At 37.6% G+C, this 21,095-nt stretch overlaps 1 protein-coding gene across 3 annotated transcripts in view; it reads right to left on the bottom strand.

Annotated features, from left to right (window-relative positions):
* Nucleotides 1-168: 168 nt before the first annotated feature.
* SMURF2 (SMAD specific E3 ubiquitin protein ligase 2) overlaps nt 169-21,095 on the bottom strand; it is a 56,852-nt gene continuing 35,925 nt past the window's right edge. For all 3 annotated transcript variants that reach the window (XM_085239858.1, XM_085239859.1, XM_010721518.3), the window contains exons 6-19: nt 19,796-19,880; nt 18,438-18,521; nt 17,489-17,691; nt 17,239-17,323; nt 14,503-14,661; nt 10,227-10,437; nt 8,869-8,972; nt 8,192-8,306; nt 7,561-7,739; nt 6,949-7,086; nt 6,593-6,713; nt 6,044-6,245; nt 4,196-4,271; nt 169-3,940 (exon numbers count right to left, since the gene is read on the bottom strand). In XM_085239858.1, coding sequence (XP_085095984.1) covers nt 3,841-3,940; nt 4,196-4,271; nt 6,044-6,245; nt 6,593-6,713; nt 6,949-7,086; nt 7,561-7,739; nt 8,192-8,306; nt 8,869-8,972; nt 10,227-10,437; nt 14,503-14,661; nt 17,239-17,323; nt 17,489-17,691; nt 18,438-18,521; nt 19,796-19,880 — 1,862 coding nt within the window. In that variant the 3' untranslated portion in view covers nt 169-3,840. The remainder of the gene's footprint in view (nt 3,941-4,195; nt 4,272-6,043; nt 6,246-6,592; nt 6,714-6,948; nt 7,087-7,560; nt 7,740-8,191; nt 8,307-8,868; nt 8,973-10,226; nt 10,438-14,502; nt 14,662-17,238; nt 17,324-17,488; nt 17,692-18,437; nt 18,522-19,795; nt 19,881-21,095) is intronic.

The following is a 21,095-nucleotide window of genomic DNA, read 5'->3' as shown; positions in this document are numbered from 1 at the left end:
CCAAAAGTAAGACCTTTGTTGTTCAATTAAGACAATTAGCACAACCCTTATTTTAGGTAGCTGTCTGTAGAAGGACTCAGAGTGTAAGCTCTTTCCCCTGAAACAAGGTCGGATTACTTAATGCTATTTGTTACATTTGAAAGTAAACAATTAAGAAAAACTGAAAACTTTTTAAACCATTGATGCTGTGACAGTGCAAACAGCATACAATTTATTGCTCAACTTCTGCATGGGTACATACATTAAGTACTTAAAAACCATTTTATACAGATTTTTTTGTTAAAGCTCATGTAACAGCTGGGTGAAAATACAATGATATCAATGCTAAAACACTCTGTAATAAATACAATGGAAACGATAAACTAAGAACTGTCAGGTTGTGGAGGAGTAATTACACTTGTATAAACTAATTACAGCTACAGACGAAGCTCTGAGGATGTGGTAGAGCCAGAAACCTACTACATAGTGTAAAGTACAACAAATGGCACCTGGTAACTATATGGTGCAGTTTAAAATCTGAAGCACTTGGAGCATGCTACATTAAGCTGTATGATGCATTCGTATGATATAGAAGCAAAGCTTTTACTTCCATCAATGCAGCTAGTTTAAACGCACCAGAAGTTCTATACAGATGTAGTGTTGTAGGACAAGAATTTAAAAACAGCTTGTGTGCTCTGGACTTTAGTACAACACAACAATTTGGTAAAAATAAATCAGTTTAGGGAAACTGAAACTATGTGCAAAAAAATTAGAATACATACTGTACAAAGCACCATTACAAAACTCTTTACACCGAGAAATTAAATCCTCTGAAATTCAACTGTGTACTGTATATTTGAAATCTACAAAAGTTCTGTTCATAATTAAACATTCATATGAAAAGCAACAGCATAAAACCATGATGTGACATTTCTCTAAAACAACTAAAGACTGGATAAAGTAAAACCCAGTAAGAGGGACACACTGAAATAAATATTCACATTAATCATGGGGTGAAAGTCCAAGGTTAAAATGCAATATTAGGCTTAGCACCTTTTTGAGGGGAAAAGTAGCTGACGTGATCTTGAAATACAATTTCGCAAAGGCATCAACTCTTAAATGTTTTCTGATAAATGTGAGTGTGATGAGGTGCTTTAGTTAAAGCTCTCGGTCATTATAAAGGTAGAAAGGCACTCAAAATACTTGGTATATTCAACCTCATCTGTCAGCTGTGGAAAGTCAAATGTAAATTTATCTAGTTTTGCTTATAATATATTAAATTTACAATATTTATCTATGACAATTTAAAAAAATTCTCTATGCCATATCAAAATGGTTGGTAGAACAAATAGATGTACTGCTAAGGCTGCTGTGAAAATGAATGGTATTTATCAGCTGATCTACACTCTATATTCTGCAGAGCTCATTTCCTCCCTCCTCAGAAATGCTTTTATGTTGTAAGGGTGGCCACAACCAGGTGTTCAATACATGAACCAGCCTAAGGAGGTGGGCAGGGAGGTTCCTAGGAGGGTACAGACGCTGTGGTCAGGAGACACTACAGAAACAGTCTTTAAATAGTACTGAGGTTGACTGCCTGGGGAAAAGAGAACAGCGTATCTTTCCCCTGGAGTCACCAGCTGAGCCCTGGCTTCTCCCAAAAGCTGGATCAAGCTGGATTTTCCATCTGGCATGCTTCCATGATCAGGGTGGCTGCAGCCACAGCCTGAGCAAGAGCAGAATTAAATCCCTTACTCAACAACGTTTTGATTCTGTGTCAGGAGAGCTTCATGTCAGACCTCCAAACTTGAAGGGGTGAGAAGAGGACTTTGGGAGTTACCTAACGCAGTGGTCCCCAACCTCAGGAAGCAGTAACAAATAAGAAACGCAGTGGGCAACATCCTACTTTGCTTTCCCAGAAAAACTGGAGAAATGCAGTGGCAGCTTCTCTAGTAAGGGCTCCCTAACAGAACAAAGGTACCAGCCATTTTAAGAGTGCAACAGTCCTTGAAATGAAGAAAGAATGGCCTGATATATTTCAAACCTGGCTGTTAACAGCAAGTTTCTTGGCTTTATGTTTACATCCCTAAGTAGCCTCACCTCTGCAGCCAGCCCAGAACAAGGAAGCAAGTCTTTCAGAACAAACCTTCCAGCAACAGCTGTACAAAAAAATACATATAATCAAACGAACATGTGGATTTGGCTCACCAGGTTCTTACCACAATTCTAGAAAGTAGTCCATTGCCCACTATTCTAATACACAACATCCAGTAGTAGTTTACTCACTGCGGCAGTCAGATTTGGCAGAACAAAATGAAGTTCAAGCTCCAAGGAACAAATAGAAAATGAGCCAGTTCACTGTGTGACTCACACTGCTGTTTACATCCTGGTGTTAAAGCATTTCCAATACCCTTGACTTTCTTCTTATTGACAGTGTAAAAATAGTGCAGACTTGATGATTGATTGTAACCTACGTTAAAAAACAACACTGATTGGAAAAAAAATGCTGCCTATTCCAAAGCTTCTCACCGAGAGGAGAATGCCACTGTCTGTTAAGTAGAGCCATTCATCTACACACTATGAACAGATCATACAGATCTTCACTGAGATTTCCCAAACTTACTTCAAAATTCAGTTCCCTCCACTGGTAGTGCATTTTATTCCCCTTTGCAGAGATCAACCCATGTCATAATTCATATATATACTTACTTCCATCCCTACAATCAATAAATTATGTGCTTTTAAAACCTCATTTTTGAAGCACATCGCGTATTTCAGTTAATACAACATTTTTAGTTTTACTGCCATTTTGCCTTAGTTGTAACTCAAACCCACGTGTCACGAGCAGCTAGACAAAGATTAAATTATGTTTTACCTGATAGATCTTTAGCATCCACAATATATTACGTGATTTGGCTGCATTCAAACAAGCTTTGGTCGGCTGGGTAGGATGGGTTCTGTGATGAACTGCAAACAGGTTGCTGCTGTCAAATACTACCTCATCAACATGCACACGAAGTTGAAAAATGCAGTGTTTAAAGTCAAAAGTCACAAAAAATACTCTTGACAGACTCGTTAGAAAAATGCTGCGTAAAAAAATCAAAACGTCTGCTCTTCATTAAAAAAGGTCTATTCCACGTTTAACACAAATACTGTACCAAAGGCAGTATGTGTCACTCACACTAGAAATTTTGTTTAAGGAATCTGACGAGCAATATAAATAGGCCCCAAAACATCATATTCATAATTCATGCTTGAAAAATATAAAAAAAGTTCCCTGTGGTAACATTAGTTGAATGTACATTGCAGAATATAATGTTTTACTATAAGAAAATGCAGTAACATGTAAGTGGCTTTAATTAAAAAGATTAATGATCCTTTCAGCCAATTTTATGCAAAAAGTTAGAATAATCCAAAATATTTTTTCCAAAAATAGCAGGTATAGATGCTGGTCAGTATCATACATTTAAAAGAGGCTGAAACGTGACTTGTACCGACTGCTGAAGTTGTTTCTTGGTATCTGAGAACAGAAATCAGGTAGGCAAATATAATAGATTACCTTTTACAAAAATAGTAGTAGTCTTTAAGTATAGAATACTGCTTAACTGTTGAAATGTAGGAAAAGTCAGCATTCTGTATGTTCAAGGTATTAGTTTTTAATAGCAGCTGAATGATCCTATGGCAGGAACCACAGAACCTATTTTCTTGAAAGAAAAAAATTGCAAAGTTGTCCTTTCCCTCACAGTGTCCTAGTGTAGAAAAGGGAAAGTTTCCTGTATTTCAAGCATTTCTCGAGTCTTGATGAGGGAAGGGCATTCCGGCTGACAGGAGTATAAATAGAGTCTCAGGTAAGCCTGTGAAGGGTCATTCCACAGCAAACCCACATGTTTCTTCAATGGCAGTTAGCAGCTTCTCATATAGCTTGTCATAGCTTTCATAAGGAGGAATGTCTATTCGGTTAAAGCTGCAAAGACAAAGTGAAAGCTTCAATTATTTGGATCTTACAGCCTCCCCTAGCAAATCTCTGCTGCACTTCATTTAACATATTTGAAACAATATTTGATGAGGCCAACAGCACTTCATATAAACAAAATCAATTTGTAGTTTTCACACCTTTACTACTCTGTAATAGACAGCATCTACAGTGTCCTAAAAGAAAGAAACAGTGCTAAAACAGACAGCAAATCCACATATCACAAGAGACCTGAAGAAGTCTTACCAGGTATGAGCTTTCGGCAAATTATTAGTGCTGGCATCAATCTGGTGTATTGTAAATAGTCGTGGGCCTGCAGCACCTGAAAATCCAGAAAAGATCTCTAGTACTAGTTGGAAATTGCTTTCTTAAACTGCAACAAGAAAAGACAGTAACAAAATGCAAAAAAAAAAAGAAAAAAGAAGAAAGAGAAAGGAGCTACACACAGAAGCTGAGGCCATAAGCAGCAAGCAGAAAGCCAGAAGAAACCCATAGCTCCTAACAGTCAGAGTCTGCCCCTCCACCCACACAAAGTAACCATGCTGTCATTTCTCTTCCAGCAATTTAAACAAGAACAAAGCACTGACAAGGAAAAACGTGAGATACCTGTTTTAACTGCACACTACACAACTGCAACACTTCTGAACATCACTTTTCTCACTCCTCCTAGGAAACTTCTGCAGCTCCATCTGCCCTCATATTGTAACAGGCAGTCAAACTGGATAGAATTCTCATAGATACTTTTTTTTTTTTTATATTACCTGACTGTACAGAGTCACACAGTCTCTTAAGTACAGTCATAATCTCTGCTAAAGGAAAGAGTGTAGCACAGCAGTCTTTAGATTCAGTCAGAATATGCTAAAGTTCCACCAGGCCAGAAGAGGTCACAAATGCCCTCTGTACAGCTGGCATATTTGCCTGAGTAGGCTGGCATTTAAGGATATAATCCACAGCATCAATCTTTCTTATGGGGACTCTCTAGTGTCAAATAGGAGTATTAGTAAATGAGACTGCATTACTGTATTACCACAACTCAAATCTAGAACCTGGCAAGATCCATCTTCAAATCTGTAGGAAAACAGGATTTGTTTGTTCACAGAAACTTTTTTTCTCTTTAAAAAAACAAAAAAACAAGAAAACAACTAGTATAGCCATACTAAAAGTAACTAGCACTACTTTCAAGTATTCTCAGGCCATGACCAGTTACAGTTTGTTTGGACTGTATAGTCCTTCCCTCGTACTATTTAAACACTTAAAGTAACCAGGGCCTTCAAAACCTCAGTATTCCCGACCTTCTAATGTTCCTGAATACTTTAGAGCTCAAGAACAGAGGAAAAGGACAATGAGGTCTTCTGCCTGATGAAGAGATGATGAATAAACAGATTTCTGTAGCAACTGGCTTCTGTACATGGCAGCTAAATTACCACAGAATGTGTGTTCTCTTGAGATCTTCTACCTATTAAAACAGGTTGTGGTCCATGTTTCCCTGGGCTGTTCCCTCTCATCTCGTGAAAGGACAAAACATGGTAACTATGGTGTTAACAGAGCAGCATGGGTTACAGCTGCAGCTGAGATCCAGAGTTCTGAATGAAACTCATAAAACAGGTCAGTAATTAAGCAATTGTTTCCTTTGCCAGGGCTGCCTGTGATTGTGTTGCTTTTACAATAAAAACAGCCCAGATAACTGAGCTCCTCTGCTGTTAGAACACAGGAACATTCGCTCCTTGCTGGTGTTTGCTGGTCACAGAGCTGTGCAGATGATGAAGGCTTGCAAGGGAGAGAAATGAAACAACAGTCTTCCAGGAAAAACATTCAGAGAACCCTGCTAGGATTTCTACTGATCAGAACGTATTGCTAGAAAGGGAAGGAAGTGTGAACTGAAACAAAAACAGCGGTTACAGCTGAATCAGAAGGTAATGAGCAAACTCACAAAAAGACTATTTCTGTGACTGTTATTCATCAGACCATTAAATATTCCTCTGAGAAAAGTCACGTAGCAGCCAACCAGCCTCATTTTTAGCTAATGCTTCTGTGCTGCGTCTCACTGCTTCCTCCAAGCACAGGCATTTGCAGTTACTTTGGGCAAAATGTTACCTTGCAATGCCTTGAAGCCCTGCAGAGGCACTCTGGATGAGCCAGTCACAAACTGGAGAAGTCGTGCTCTCCTCTCTTCATCAAAAAACTCCACAGCTTTCCAGAACCATTTCACAATGTTGCTGTCTGGTGTACAGTGTTTTAACCTAGTATTTGCCTTCCAGTCATTAACATCAATTTTTCCAAGTCCACAAATGATGAGCTGTAAATTTAAAATACAATTAATGATGAATCGTTAATTTAAAAAATCGTTTTGGAACTACCCAAATAATGAATAATTGATTCTGAAAAATTGATAGATTTTATTCCAAACTTCCACAGTTGCTACGAAATGCTGTGTTGAGAATCACTCTCCTAGTTCTCTTGAAGATGCATGTCAGAGACTGCATGACCTGGTAACCTCTTATACTAACTGTATTTTTGTAACAGTGCACCTGCAAGACCCCTAGAGCACTGGGGATGAAACCTCACATGTTCCTTAGTCTCAAAAGACTGCCCTAGGCTTTTATTATTACACTTGACAACGTAACATAACATTAGTGTACTGACCTCTAACTCTTTCTCATCAAATGTCTTCAGCAGATGTTGTGGGATTACTTCATTAAATCCCTTCTGTAGAGCCAGAAACTGAGCTTCAATTCCTCGTAAAAATCGCCAGTTTACATAAAGTCTGCAAGCACGTTCAAATTGGATTTATGAAAGGTGTATTCAAACACAATAAACCTGCAATTTACCCAGCCCCCCAGAAATGGCCTTAGTGACAGGAAAACATAACAACAGAGCTATTGCACTGCCACCTAGAAAGAAGAAAAAAGCCACAAAACCCATAACACTTAATTACTTAATGTGCATAAAAGTTCCTCCCATGGGAAATACCAGAAACACTGAAAAATATGTTGCTGTACCTGACATATTCCTTTTTGTTTTCTTCTGTCACTGGGATGCTTTTGCCATTAGGTTTCAGCTCATGTTGAATAATTTCCCCATATGCATTGTGTTCTACACAAAACGTATGGTCTAAGACTCCTGTGATATCATTCTCACTGGTGGAAAGAAATAAGCAAGTGACTCAATGAAACATTCTGCAAACACATTACATCCATAATTCTTTTCACAGACGTCAAAATTTATTTTTTGAATACCATTTAGAAGTACTGCTTGGAAACTAGAGGTGAACATACATTTTTGCTATATTGTATTTTAAGCCATCACAGACCTTTCAATGTTATATTTTAATAACATGTTAACTGCATAAACAAGCAAAAATCAATAAACAAATTTATGAATAACTGAGCACTTTACATCTTAGTAATCTCTTGCCCCCCCTCCTCCCAGATTTGAAATCCTTGAGCATGTTAAGCCTTTAAAGAAGCTGAATTGTGCACATAAGATGTTTCTTAAATCTGCCTGAGCAGGAGATCAAAACATGCTTCAGCTCTTGTCAACAAGCATTAGGAACATGTATCACATTAACTGAGACACAATTCTAACACTAAGATATAATGCACAGTACATACAGTATCCAAACCAAGCTGTTATGAAGATCAGGGTCAACCAATTCCATATCATCCAACGTAATTGGCTTCCCTAGCAACTGCTTATAGAAAGGCAATGTGAAGCCACCATCAATATAGTGTCCATGAAACACAGCCATCCCCATTATCCGTCCAACAAAATGGAAATATGATAAGTGTTCCTGGAATTCAAAGAAAAGACTCAGTGATCCACCTAAACACAACTCCTAGATTATATTTGCTGAGCGTTTAATAACATTTCAATACATCTTAAAAACAACAACAAAACCACCACCCAACAAACAGCTAGAGGCTGTTTGATTTCTTTTTTTATTTTATTTTTATATACAGCACATTGAGTATGTTGCTTCAAGTCTAGAAGTCTTACTGTTAAGAATTAAAACAAACTCCATTTCTCCCAAAGGAAACATAAACCAACATCTTTAAGAGTCTTAAGAACATTTGAGATGTTTCTTTGATCCACTCTAAAAAGAAATTATGTCATTTCATAAATTCAGTCTCTGAATACTGATCTGAGAACTAGATTATTAAATCTAGAGCATTATTCTCCACATGTACCTAATTTCTGGGTCACAAAAGCATCATTTTACTCAACACACACTATCAGTCATACCGGGTTAACTGCAGAATCTGGGTTGATTTGCAGTGTGTAGATATCATCTCGGGAATATTGGAAGAGACCATAATATGGATTCAACATTTCATGTGACAGCAGGTAAAGCCACTCCCTGGAAAAAAAAAAAAAGAACTTACTGCATAACCTCAGATAGATAAATAAATAAATTAATTAAAATTAGAAGTATTAATTAATTAATTCTTTTCAGTCTTTTCAAAGGACAGTTAGCTATGCACATGCAGAAATCAGAATTATTTTTACTGGTTCAGTAACTGCACAGCACCTGTCAGCTTGGCATATTTCCCAGCCTGCCAAGATTTTCCTTCAAGTTACCACTTTCTAATGGTTACTGATTATGATTCTGCCACCAAGTTGAGTGTTTAGTAGTATACATACATTTCCAGATACCCAAGCTTTACCAATCAACACCAAAGGTGTTTCTGATGCAATCTGTAATGTGCATTTTGATTTATTTACAATAAATTCTCTTTTTTTAGATGCTTTTTTCCTAGAAAAGACTATCTGAAAATATACTCTTCTGATAGATAACATTACTGGAACGCACAGAAATAAGAATGATTTTAAAAGAAAAAGAGCTATTGTCAGTCTGGTTTAGGAATCAAACCAGTGCAGTTGGTGGGGCTGGGGAAAGGGATGGAGGATGCACTGTTTACCTGGCAACACCTCCATAATCAAGGCCTTCCTCCCCACGGAACTTTATCATTAATCGCTTCCACAGATCTTTTGGCCTCATCTTCATGACTTGCCTGTAAGATTCCTGTAAATACACAACAGATTCTTTTATTAACTGCTGTTTACAGACAAGCAGCTACCACTGCTTATTATTCCACTCAGAATCCAAAGGGAAAAAAAACCCCTATGTCAGTAAATTTTTGTTTCTGCTCTCATTTTTGCAGGGTAAAAAGCCAACAGTGGGACTTCTACTGACTAGAAGATGTGCAAACCTCCACGAAGCATCTTAAGAAGCACCAATGCCACCCCAGAAATCTATGGAATTATTCCTCTATCAGTAAGACTTCACCAAGACAATATAAAAAGAATGCTAAAGAGAGGCAAACCAAATGCTGATTTTAAAAAGGAATTAAATCAAAGGTTTTATTTATGTCCAGTAATGATGCCCCCAATCTTTGGTTTTGGGGAAGAGAAGAGATAGGCATGCCTGGGACACTTCAAAAGAATATAATAACTTCCACTGCTTTATAGCAGCCCTTCTCCCCCTTCTTTTTCAGTTATTACGAAGTGATTTGACTGTCTCCAAAGGGAATACCAACACATATTTCTTGGCTGGATAAACAGTGACAACACAGTGGGACTATCATGTTTGCGGGTGGAGTAAAAACACAACAGGGATGGGTGGGATGGGTGATAAAGTTCTTGAGACAAAATGTTCTCTAGAAAAGCCAATGAATTATAACTGCATTTCTTCATCAGAATTATTCTGCTGAACCATCTCAAAGATGTAAGTATCCCAACAAGGGTACTTCTGGTCACTTAGATGCCTACAGAATTCATACAACAGATCTGTTTTGGAAAAATACTGCACCTCTCTTAGTTCTGGCTGATAAGTAATCCTGACCCAAAGATGAATGCTATTCAATAACAGTCTCTTTACTGAAGTTACAAATACATCAAGGGTCATTTCTGATGGTTTGGTTTTCAATGTGCAGAGAGAGAGCTCTCCCACATTTTGGGAAGAAGTGAAACAGATCTTCAAATAGATGAAGTGCTTGGACACTTGCCTCAGTCCCTGAGACAGTCTGCACATCTCTAACCACAGGAAAACTTTTCTCCTTTTTCTTCTTCTCCATGTGGTAAACACATCTATTTTACATACACAATTGTTCTGAATATCCCCCTAAAATGCCTCCTCTCCCTATTCACCACTGGCAAAATCTCAGCTTTAACTCCAGACTTCAACATTTAGTCTAACAGAATGACTTCATCAGACCGTTACGGATAACCCTCCTCCCCTTCCCTCAATATTAACAAATGGGTCAAGTTCTCAAATTACCTCAAAAATCTCTTCCCTGGAGACCTCAATACGACAATGGCCAGCTTGAGGTTGCTGCTGTGACAGCTCTTGCCTCAGGATCTTGAGTTTCTGCACCAGGTCTCGTTTGTACCTTGGCACAGTCAGACACTCTGCCTCATCTGGAAGCTGACACAGGGACACCACCTGCTGCTGCTGCTGGTGCTGCTGATCTTTAAGTTGATTCTGGCGGCTAGAAACAAACACAGATGTTTGCAGATATTCAAGTCATACGTCTCCTGTTTTCTTTATGTGTTTCTTAAAGGTTCAGTCTTAGTACCTAATGTACTTCCGATTTACTGTGATTACTGTGATTACACTAACAACATTCAGGCCTAGAAAAAAGGAAATTCAGAGAGCTTTTATCCTGACTAAAGACATATGCTTCTGTCTTTCTTGGCAACTATCAGTTGTTTTTAGAGTTTGTTATTTCTATTAGTACTACTCTACAAAGTATGTAAAAGGTTACAGCACAATATAATAAGGTATTAACCATACAGTTTTACTACTAAGCTGCTGACACTGAATTTCTCAGGTATTCCATATTTCCTTTGCGTGTTTTGCCTTCCTTCAATTTAAAATTCAGGGATCAGCCAAACACTATGCCTCTAATCTACACTCAATACCATAGTCTGTTTTAAATGGCTATGAAAAAGAGTAAGCTTACAAAAAGATGTTTGTACTGGCAGCTTGGCAAGGACCTTGTCCCTTGTACCTGGCCTAGTCTGGACCACAGGAATGTGGGGAGCTCACATGTAACTAACTGGCACAGATAAGCAAGTAGTTTTACTAGCAATTCTAAGAGATTTTGTAAATCTAATTTCTTACTGGACAAAGTCAATTTTGAGCAGAGATGTCCTTCCTCGTGTCACTTCTCAAGTAGGTGTTTTTGTATGACCAAGCTTTTTAGTATGGCATTTCCAAACAAGAGGACAAAAGCTGTATTCTCCCTAAAACTTGAAAAGCCTCTGTGCAGGACATGTGATAATACCCAAATTTATTGGATAAATAGGAAAGGTCACAATTCAATTTTTTTTTTTCCCCCTCAATGGAATGCTAATCATTTTTTTTCCAACATCAAAGACCAAACATATGAGATAGAACCACAAACAACTTCAATATATTTTAAAATTTCAGTCTATTGCCTGTTCTGAAACAAAGTCTACTGAGAAAGCTCCCTTGACCAACAAAATTTCATTTCCAGCAGTCTTTCACAACCACAGCATTCATTTTTGGCAATTAAAAAAAGAAGTGGGAGTGTTCCCAGTTTGCCCCGTGGTTCTGACAGCTATTCTGTTATTTTTAAACCTTTTATTTAAAGTTAATTTGCATGAACCATGTTCAAGGGAAATTTACACTAGTTTACTACAATATCAGTAGTCTTACAAACCTACCATTTAGAAACCCCTGCAATGCACACATTTGGATCAGCTCAGCAATAGCTGAAAGCTATTTCATTATTAATAATATTATCTTTTTACATCTGGGCTACAGAAGCGAGTAATGTGCAGGAATCCAATTCTGTCACAATGCCCTACGACGCAATACTTTGGAAATCAGCTTAACTGATTTTGTGAGATTCAGTGTTCTCTTGACTGTTCTTAAATTAAGGCAACCTTAACTTTATTCCTAAGCTGATCACATTATTACTATAAACAACAGTTATTTTAAAAGTCAATCCCAAGAAACCAAGTCATTACAACAGCTTACAAAGATACTTGATGTGGCTCCAGAATACAGTTCTATGTCATTTGTGCTACATGCATGATATTTTTGTACTCATTATTAGTTCTAAATATGAATCTCAAACTGTATTTAATTGATAAACAAATTAAAGCAAAATTATTCTGTCTTACGCTTTTTCAAATTCTGGAAGAACAATCTTATGGAAATATTGCTTGTATATACCTACCAGGAAGAGTAACAATAAATACTAAAGTGAGGGTGCACTGGTACGACGTTTCTACTAGCATAAAAGCACAGTAACCTAGACATGGAACTAGTCAGTCTTAAAGAAAATGCAACCTCTGAAATAAGCATGAGTTCAAGATGTATGCATCAAATTAAACCAATCTAAAATAAAGCAGAACTTGAAGAAAAAATAAAGTGCCATTCTCTGTATAAGGCTAAAAATAATCAGTGTAGCATTAGCTAAATAATCTGCAGTGCTTGAAGTAATTAAATGTAATTTCTTCATTTGTTTTCACAGCTGAATGAGTATACTTGATTGTGTGCTGCACTTTGAGGATACAGCTAAGTACTTTTCAGGTACCATAACTATCAAAACCTATCATGAACTCTTGGCTAACATTTTAAAAACAGAACTGGATAACAAATTTGATTATTTTCATAACTTGTAATGCCATCATTGGAAGAATAAACTCCTTTACTCAGCTTGACAGAAAAGTCAGTATTACTAAAAGCACATTTTTTATTACAGCTTTGAACATAAAACTATCCCACCCATCCCACCCAAATACTGAACTTATTTCTCAGATAATTAAAAATGTCAGGCCAAAGATATATTGCTTTTTTTTTTTTTTTTTTTTAATAACAAATGAGGTGGCTTAACAATTAAATAAAACCAATTTAAAAGCTTTCACAAATCCTGTTTGGTGCAATAAAAGAATAAACACCAGAAAAGATTTATCAGGCATCAGGCTTTGCTGATGACACTGCTGGCTGGATTTCTGAAATCCTTTCCTAATGAAAGACAGATGTACAAATGAGAAAGAACTACTACAGTGTACTTAAGTTTAAATAAATGTAATGTGGTTTTTGAACTTAAAAGACAAAGTGGATTTTTTAGATGAAAAGCTATACATTGTCCTTCACAACACATTAACCCAGCCACGTGTCCCTGCTACCACTGAAAATAAACCTACCTGTGAAGGACCATGTTTTAAATCAAGTCCAGTTAATTAACTTTCTGTGCTTTAGGAATTACATTGTTGTAGTCAAGAGGGTCTGAAGTTATCTTTGGGTAAAATATCTGCGTCTGAATTCAATGTCTGGGTGATGGGAACTTCTACTTAAGCTCTGTAGTATGCAGATGTATACCAATGACTTTCTACACAAATAAATACTTAATAGCCCAAAAGGGAGAGGTGTCTAAATATTAAATTCAAATGGATATTGGGCAGAGAAATATGTCCAATTTTTCTTTATTACACAAAAGATATGTGCACTTCATAGACATTACTTTTCTTGCCTTCATTCTCTTTGCTTGCTCCCATTATTGTTTCCTTCAACTTCTCTTCCTAAGGATTCTCTTCCTTAAAAGACTATTCCTCACACTTGTCCTTGCCTAGGGCTGCACATGACTTTCTGTCTAACTCTTTATTATTCCCTCCACTCAACAGCTACCTAATATTTTACAGGTGTTTCCCAAAAAAGGTGTTAGTAAGAGTCAAATTCCTGCAGAGCTTGGACAAACTGATAGCCACAGAGGCAAAACAGAAATGTTTCTTTGCTTTTTTGTTTCCATTTTCAGTAGAGTTCCCCAGTGTCAAATACGTGCTTGGGAATAAAAAAAATCCAGAATCTCATTCAGTTTCCTCCTCTTTCTCAAACTGTGATACGAATACGTAATGTCTGCGCTAAGGCAGAAAAAGTATTTTTGTTTTTTTATTCTTTTTGTGGTAAAAAATCCAATTTAAATTATTTGGGTCTTTTACTTTGAGAACATCTGAACTAGCCTTACCTTAAAATAGGAGCTGAATTATTTCTCTTTCTCTGAGGGGAGTAGTTGGGCACTTCTATGCCCCTGCTTACCTGAATTGGGTACTGAATGCAATCTGATATTCTTAAAAAACAAGTACTCCATCACTGAAAGTAGTACTAAGCAAAAAGAAAAGAAAAGAAAGTGTCTCTCACCATTGGAAAATAATTCCATAGGCCAGCCTTTGCATGGGAAGGCACTTGCTTCTTCCTTCCCTCCTGGCACCCACTCTTGGCACCATGATAGCCACGTTCCTGTCTACATGCTGCCAGAGGGATTTGTTTGTTTTGCTTTTTGGTTTGTTCTGCGGTGTTGCTTGTTTCTTTTTCTTCTTTTCAGTTTCGTTTTAAATACAAGAACAATCAAACCATCTTTGCTATGTAACAGAGTAGGCTGGCAGTGTGTGACAGAATGTCACTATTATGACTCCAGTACTACTTAACGGCAAACTACATCTCAATACAAAATCCAGCACACCTTAAGAGTCACTTTCTTTTCTGTATTATATTTAACATGTGCTGGAGACTTTAGACTTACTTTAAGACTAAATGCAAGTTAGCAGATAGCCGTGGGTCTGTAAACTGCGTTGTCCTGTTGTTATGGTCAACAAAATAAACTCTGCCTGTTGCCGTATTTCGGATCTCCCATCCAGGAGGCAGTGGACCAAGCTCTTCACAATTGATGTTGCTAAGATCCCTGTGAAAACAAATATAAAATGAAAAATACCTCAGCATTTGGCCTCTGAGCCAAACAAGTGTAAATGTAACAGAACAATTCCATGAAGTCTGAGAAAATGTATTGTTTCAGAAACTTGATCTGCTCAGCTGGAATCTCTACTCCCAAGGTGCAAGCCCACCAAAGAAAAAACACACACCCCAGAACACTTGCTGTAAGGAAAAAAATTCTTATCAAATAGCTTTCTTTTGTACAAACCAGCTTCAGATGTTAAATTAATACAGGCTTAAAACAAAAATAAAAGGCCAGTGCCACATTTGCTAAAATGGAATTGCAATTCTACACCAATTCTGACAGAAAACGTTTTTAAAACATCATTAGTCATGTAAGGAGCTCTGAATCACACATCAAAAACTCCTACAAAACAGAACTGCATTTGGGAAGAGTTACACATTCCATGAAGAATTACACATGGGATATGCGTATGCCACAGGTGATTTTTGCCCCCAGGCCCTCAATGCTAGTGGGAAGAAAACAGTATTCTAACAAAATCTTTCAAACATTAAAAAAAAAATGTAAGCACAGAGAAACCCACACTGGGCTTAAGAAAATTCTGCTGAAAACAGCATGACTATATTTGTTTCACTGGTTCACTGAAGACAGTTAGTTTAAAAAAATAAAAAATAAAAATAAAAAAATCAACAATGCACATTTTTATGCATATAATTCACACTTCAGCTACCACATACTGCCAAGAATGGCACTTTTTCAAGGCACAAGTCCTCAGATCCCCCAGTATCCTACAGGCTGATGGAAGGAAAGAGTCAGGGGTGGAAGGGCTGAAAAGATGCAGCCTGTAGGGATGCAGAGAGCTGAGAAGCTACAGAAGGAAATAGGAAGCCCTGAGCCTGAGCTTCTGCTGATACTGCTCATACACAGGCCCATGAACCACAAGGCTTTTTTTTTTTTTTTTTTTTAGCAACTGTGGTATATTAACATAAAAATACAGTATTTCTTAGAAATGACATAAGCTGTATCCCTTGTCACTGCGGCTGGTACATGCAAGCAGCCAAATTTTGTTCTCAGAGACACACAGTTTCTGTTGCCACACCTAAGAGCAGCATTTTGGACTTTGGACATAATCATTACACCACAAAATTTAGGAAACTTTACTTTCTTCATCTCTTAATATACCTTTGAGAGAAATCTAGTTTCTCGTTTATATACTAAGCAAATAACGTGAGCAAAACCTTCCTAATACACAACTGTCAACTCTGTTGCACTCTCAAGTCTGAAGATAATGCATCATAATGAAGAATAACTTTTTAACACAAAAGTAGTACTAAAAACAATTAGAAGAATCATCTGAAAATGCAATGAAGTTATAGCTATGAGGCACTTTAATCCTTCCCAGGAAATCCAAAATCCATTTCCATGAGAATGAGCACCAGCAGCAACTGACAGAGCTGCTACAATTCTCATCAAGGCCAACAGTGGCTGCCAACTTCAAAACAGCACATATTTGGAAAAAAAAAAGAAAAAAGAAAAAAAAAGCCACTGAAAATTATTGCCTCTTAAAATCCATGGCTGGTATTTGTAAAGAACAATCAGAAAGTAACAATATTTTCTCTGTTATCCTTCCTTCCCCTCAAACACATCAGAAATAATCATGGGTACAATCACATACAATGTGTACGTATGCACGTGGACACATAAATAAAGATACTCTCTACTTCTTTTCTTCTCTCCTCAAAATTCCCAATTTACAAGTTTCTCATTATCAGTGTGAAATAATACACAACTGCTCTAAGAATATCCACGCCAAACAACTACAAAATAATAAACAAACATTCATTTCTACTCTGTGGAAGAAAACCTGCCATAAAAAAGGAGCTTGACATGGTTGCTACTATACCCAAATGGAAAAAACTGTTTTACTTGTTTTTTAAACATCCCAACTCACCATGTCAGACTCCAGGCTACCTGCACATCAGCTTCTGCGATTAGTTTCTTGAAAATGTACTACATTTCCCATTCCTTCAGTAAATTACACATGGGAGGCTGAATATTGGACAGTAATTCCCACAGCCAAGTAAATTTAAGGTAATTTGATTGTAGGTATAGTTCACTACAAACACTGCAACTTAAATATCCAAGGAATCTACCAGATTTTCCAGGCTTCCCATTCGTCTGCTCCCCTATCAAAAAATATCACATTTCTCTAGCACATTTGTCACATAGTTTGTTTTCCATAAACAAACACTGCCAATCTCTCAGGTCTCGTTCACTTCAAATATGGAATTGAAATACAAAACAACCTCGTTTTAACTGAAGGACCTAGAAAAACCTACATTTTTGGAAGCACTCAGATTCTACTTTTTGTTTAATTACTTTGCATAATATTAAAATCTGGATTCAGCTGAAATTCACACAATTAACTGATTCCAGGTGTTGCATATCGCTTTAAAACATCACTGTTTAAATAATTTTTTTAGGGGCCAACAGGCAAAAAATAAAATACTGCACGGAGTGCTCCAAGGACAGCATTGGGAACTGTTTTGATTTGACAACTTAAGGATACTTTCAGCGTTTCCTTACCTGGGTACTCTTGGATCATGCCACGTACTAACACCAGTTTGAGTGTGCAGAAAATAGACCTGACCTTGCTGAGTCGTCCTTTGCTCTGTGAAATCAAGACAAACTAATAAATATGAGAACAAAATATGTAATACAAAAACTCACACAGACTGATTAGCCCAAAGTAAGGAACTAAAGTGATCTAACATACAGAAGACAAAGCCCATTTTCCCAGTTACCTGAAATATCTAAAATTAACTAATTTACATACCATAGCCTTCAGGTAAATCAGGAGGTGTGTGCAAGTGTGTCCTGCTCATGTAATTCCTGTGCCTCTGCGACCTGACCCTCCTCTCTGCCAGCCGGGGATCTGATGACTGCCCACACGTGGCACCATTTGTTCCCGTAATTGGAGTGTTCTCATCCACAAAACAGCTCAGTGGTCTGCCTGGACTGGAGTATTCTGATGCTGGCCTGTTGAGAAAAGCATGAAAATTACCTGCTTTCCGTACCAGAATTAATCAACGTTTTTGTCACCATTACTTCAGATAATATGAATTAAAAGCTGGTGTAGAGACATTTATGCATGGCAAGCAACTAGAGTGCTGTCTGAAACCCGTCCTGCAGAAATCTGAGAGGAGTCATGGCACTTCCAGGCAAGCTGGCTTCCCCACTGTCCTTTATATGCTTTTGTCTGTAAGTGTTACTAAAAGCTTCATCTAAAGGCTCTTAGAAAACTTTGTGGGCTGCAGAACAGAGCAGTCGAGCCCTGGACCAGGGCGCCTTGATGATGGGCAGACAGCTGTCCTGTGCTTGCTGTGTTCATCCCAGAGTAATTAGTAAACCTTTTCACCTACCCTACAGTCTGATCTAACACTTGTATATATGAAATTACAGGATCGAGGTCACATCAAACGCTCACAATGAGCAGTTCCCATCCTAAAAAAAGAGAGTGCTGAGAGTAAAATTATTATTATTTTATGAGCAGTACGTAGCCCAACCTTCCTCACCTTGCCTTGATAAGCCTCAGAAGGCTATAATGTCTCATCCCTTTCAAGGAAGTGCATTAGACAAGGATGGTGTAAATGGGCTATGTGTTTGCAGAGGGACATTGGAATGCAGAATACCACCCGATAGACCCTTAGACTTTCTTGTGGTGAGTGTTCAAGGTCAGCAGACAAACATCACCCATATGCATGGTCTCCTGAACAATTTCTTACCGCGTTGGTCGTTCCCACTGAGTTGTTCTTGTAATATGATTTAAATACTGGATCCTTCCAGAAGCAGTTCTCCTTTCCTCCCACCTACAATTCAGACATGAAGAGATAAGGCAATGAGTGGTATTTAACCAGGAAACCAGGGCACAAAATGTTTCCATCATAAATGCCAACTCAGGAAGACTTACTATAATGAATCATGTTAGCTGAACAAGGTAACAGGAAACAAAAGAAAGTTCAACTCTGAATTACTTTTACATGCTTTTTCCTTAGAACCAGGCATATTATTAACAATATCACACCTTCTTGTTCAATAAATATTTTAATTTTAATTACATTCAAAATAGCCACTGAAAAAAAACTTATTTTTCTAAACTTAATAGGATCAGTGGTCAATGAAAGTCCTCTCATAGCACCCTCATGCAATGCATTAATTTCATTTTAAAAGTCACCTTCAATTAACAAGGCTTTCCCATTATTAATATTTTTGCACTCCAAAATACATGAAGCTGTACTGCTAACTTTGCAGTTGCACAATTAAATATGTGATATTTATACAGTGAGCATTTTTAAGTGATAGTTTAAAAGCATTTTCAAAAACACTCTCGACTTCCTCAGATTCTAAATTAACAAAGCACTGCTGCTTAGAACCTAGATGACGATTTACACTTTAAAGCTCATCACCTGATGAGTTTGTCCTGTCTTTATCTGCCAAGAATCACACTCAGAGGTTCTGTGCTTGCTCTAAAAAGCTGACGACAACACCAGAACCTAAAACAGAGCATATTTTTGTATTTGCAAAACTGTTTTAGGTGTTAATGATGTTATTACTCTTCCAGGAAAAAATGAAAATCCCAAGCCCAGCATTTGGGAGGTAAGGATAGCAAGAACTCAGGCTCCATTATCTTTTCCAGTCATGTTTTCTTCACCATGATTTACATGAAGAAGAAAAAGCACAATTTTTCTACCACAGTATATACAGCTGCACAGCTCTGCAGAAGACAGCCAGGTCTGGATGCTCACCGCATTGCTACAAACTAACATATGGATGAGGTCAATTTGTTGACCGTGATTTAACATAACATTAGTTTATCAATTCTATAATTTAGAAGGTATGTTTTCTTAAGCATATTTTAAAAATGTATACGTGCCACCTCCTCCTGTTTTCCAAAAAAGAGAGGGATCAAACTGTTAACTATTATGTATAACCTCGTCGGCTAATTTACTGCTCCTAAATTTGAACCTGTAGAATTCTTGAGTGTGAGAACAAAAATAAATTAGCCCATTTATACTTTGACTTCCCATTACTGCAGAAGTCCTTTGTGTGAACTGTACTTGTGTTGATAGTAGAGTCAGCTTACCCATCTGGTAAATCATTGTCAAACAAACGACTGCAGTCCACGACTTGTCCTCCCGTGCCTATTCGGTCTCTGGACTGAAGACTTACTATTGAAATAATAAAGGAATCATTAAAAATGTGACATTTGCACGTGAATTACAGGTACACTTAAAAAGAGAAACGGCACAATTCAGAGGACTGAGCTGAACCACAATCTGTATATTTTTTATTTTCCACAGGTTTTCACACATGTTAATACTCTACACATTATTTAAATAGATATAGTTTAAAGAATATGAATGCAAGTTAAGGCAGGAAAAGATGTCCACTCTGAAGCTGTCATAAGCTTTCCCCTGTAGGAAGGGGACTAACACACCAAGCTGTCCTGATGGACAGAATAGCTCTGGCAGCAAGTGGGCTGTACTAGGGTACTGCGAGGGCCAGGACCTACTGCTAACATGTTTTTGACTCCTCACCACACGTTCAATGTGCACACGATAGTCTACACACATGTACAAAACCAAGCAGAACTGAACTGCTGGAAGTGCTGTGTGTTTCATGGGTTAGTTACTTTCAGACATTAGTGGTAGGAAGTCAAACCAGCACTCACACAAAGCAATGCTCAGCACCCTGCAAAGTCCCTACTGCCCTCAGCAGAACCAAACTGTATCACTACTGGATTTATTTTAAAAATGTTTCCTTGCAATGAATAGTTATGTCTGAAGCTTTTGTGCATAGTACAGTTATGAAAATAGATTTCTAGAGGCTGTCTTTGTTCCCAGTATCATAATTAGCAAATGTCTAATCTGACACTTTATGACATGCGTTGCTGTGGGTTACTTTTTAAGATGTTTTGCTTTGCTTTTAACAATAAAATGACTACTTAAAAACTAAATCCGTGCTGTGACACATTTCTTGAGGTGGCACTGCTGTACCTTTGGACAGCTGTTCAGGCTCTGTCTACATGCAACGTGGAATAAACTTCCAGACCTTAATCTATACACAACCACACTCACCCAGATCACAAAGTTAAGCAAAGATGGAACACCACCTGTAACTTTTGCCAGAGATGCTGAACTGTCAATGACAGCATGCTTTGAAGTTTAAGATTTTGGGCCTTCACCAGACCAACCCAGGAACCCTGTAGCACCTGCTTGCCTTACTCCTGATCAGCATTAACTCCTTGTCTTCCACATTCACTAACACTACACAGTAATTTCTTACAGCAAAACGTACCTTACATTTAATTTCAAATGATATGAAATCTTAAATTATGTATTTATTCTGCAACAAACCCACACATCACAAGTTCACGTTGTTGC

The sequence above is a fragment of the Meleagris gallopavo genome, chromosome 20 (genome assembly GCF_905368555.1).
Source record: "Meleagris gallopavo chromosome 20, MGAL_WU_HG_1.1, whole genome shotgun sequence".
NCBI lineage: Eukaryota > Metazoa > Chordata > Aves > Galliformes > Phasianidae > Meleagris > Meleagris gallopavo.
The sequence above is the reverse complement of the archived record's forward strand: the minus strand, read 5'-3'. Positions and strand labels throughout refer to the sequence as shown.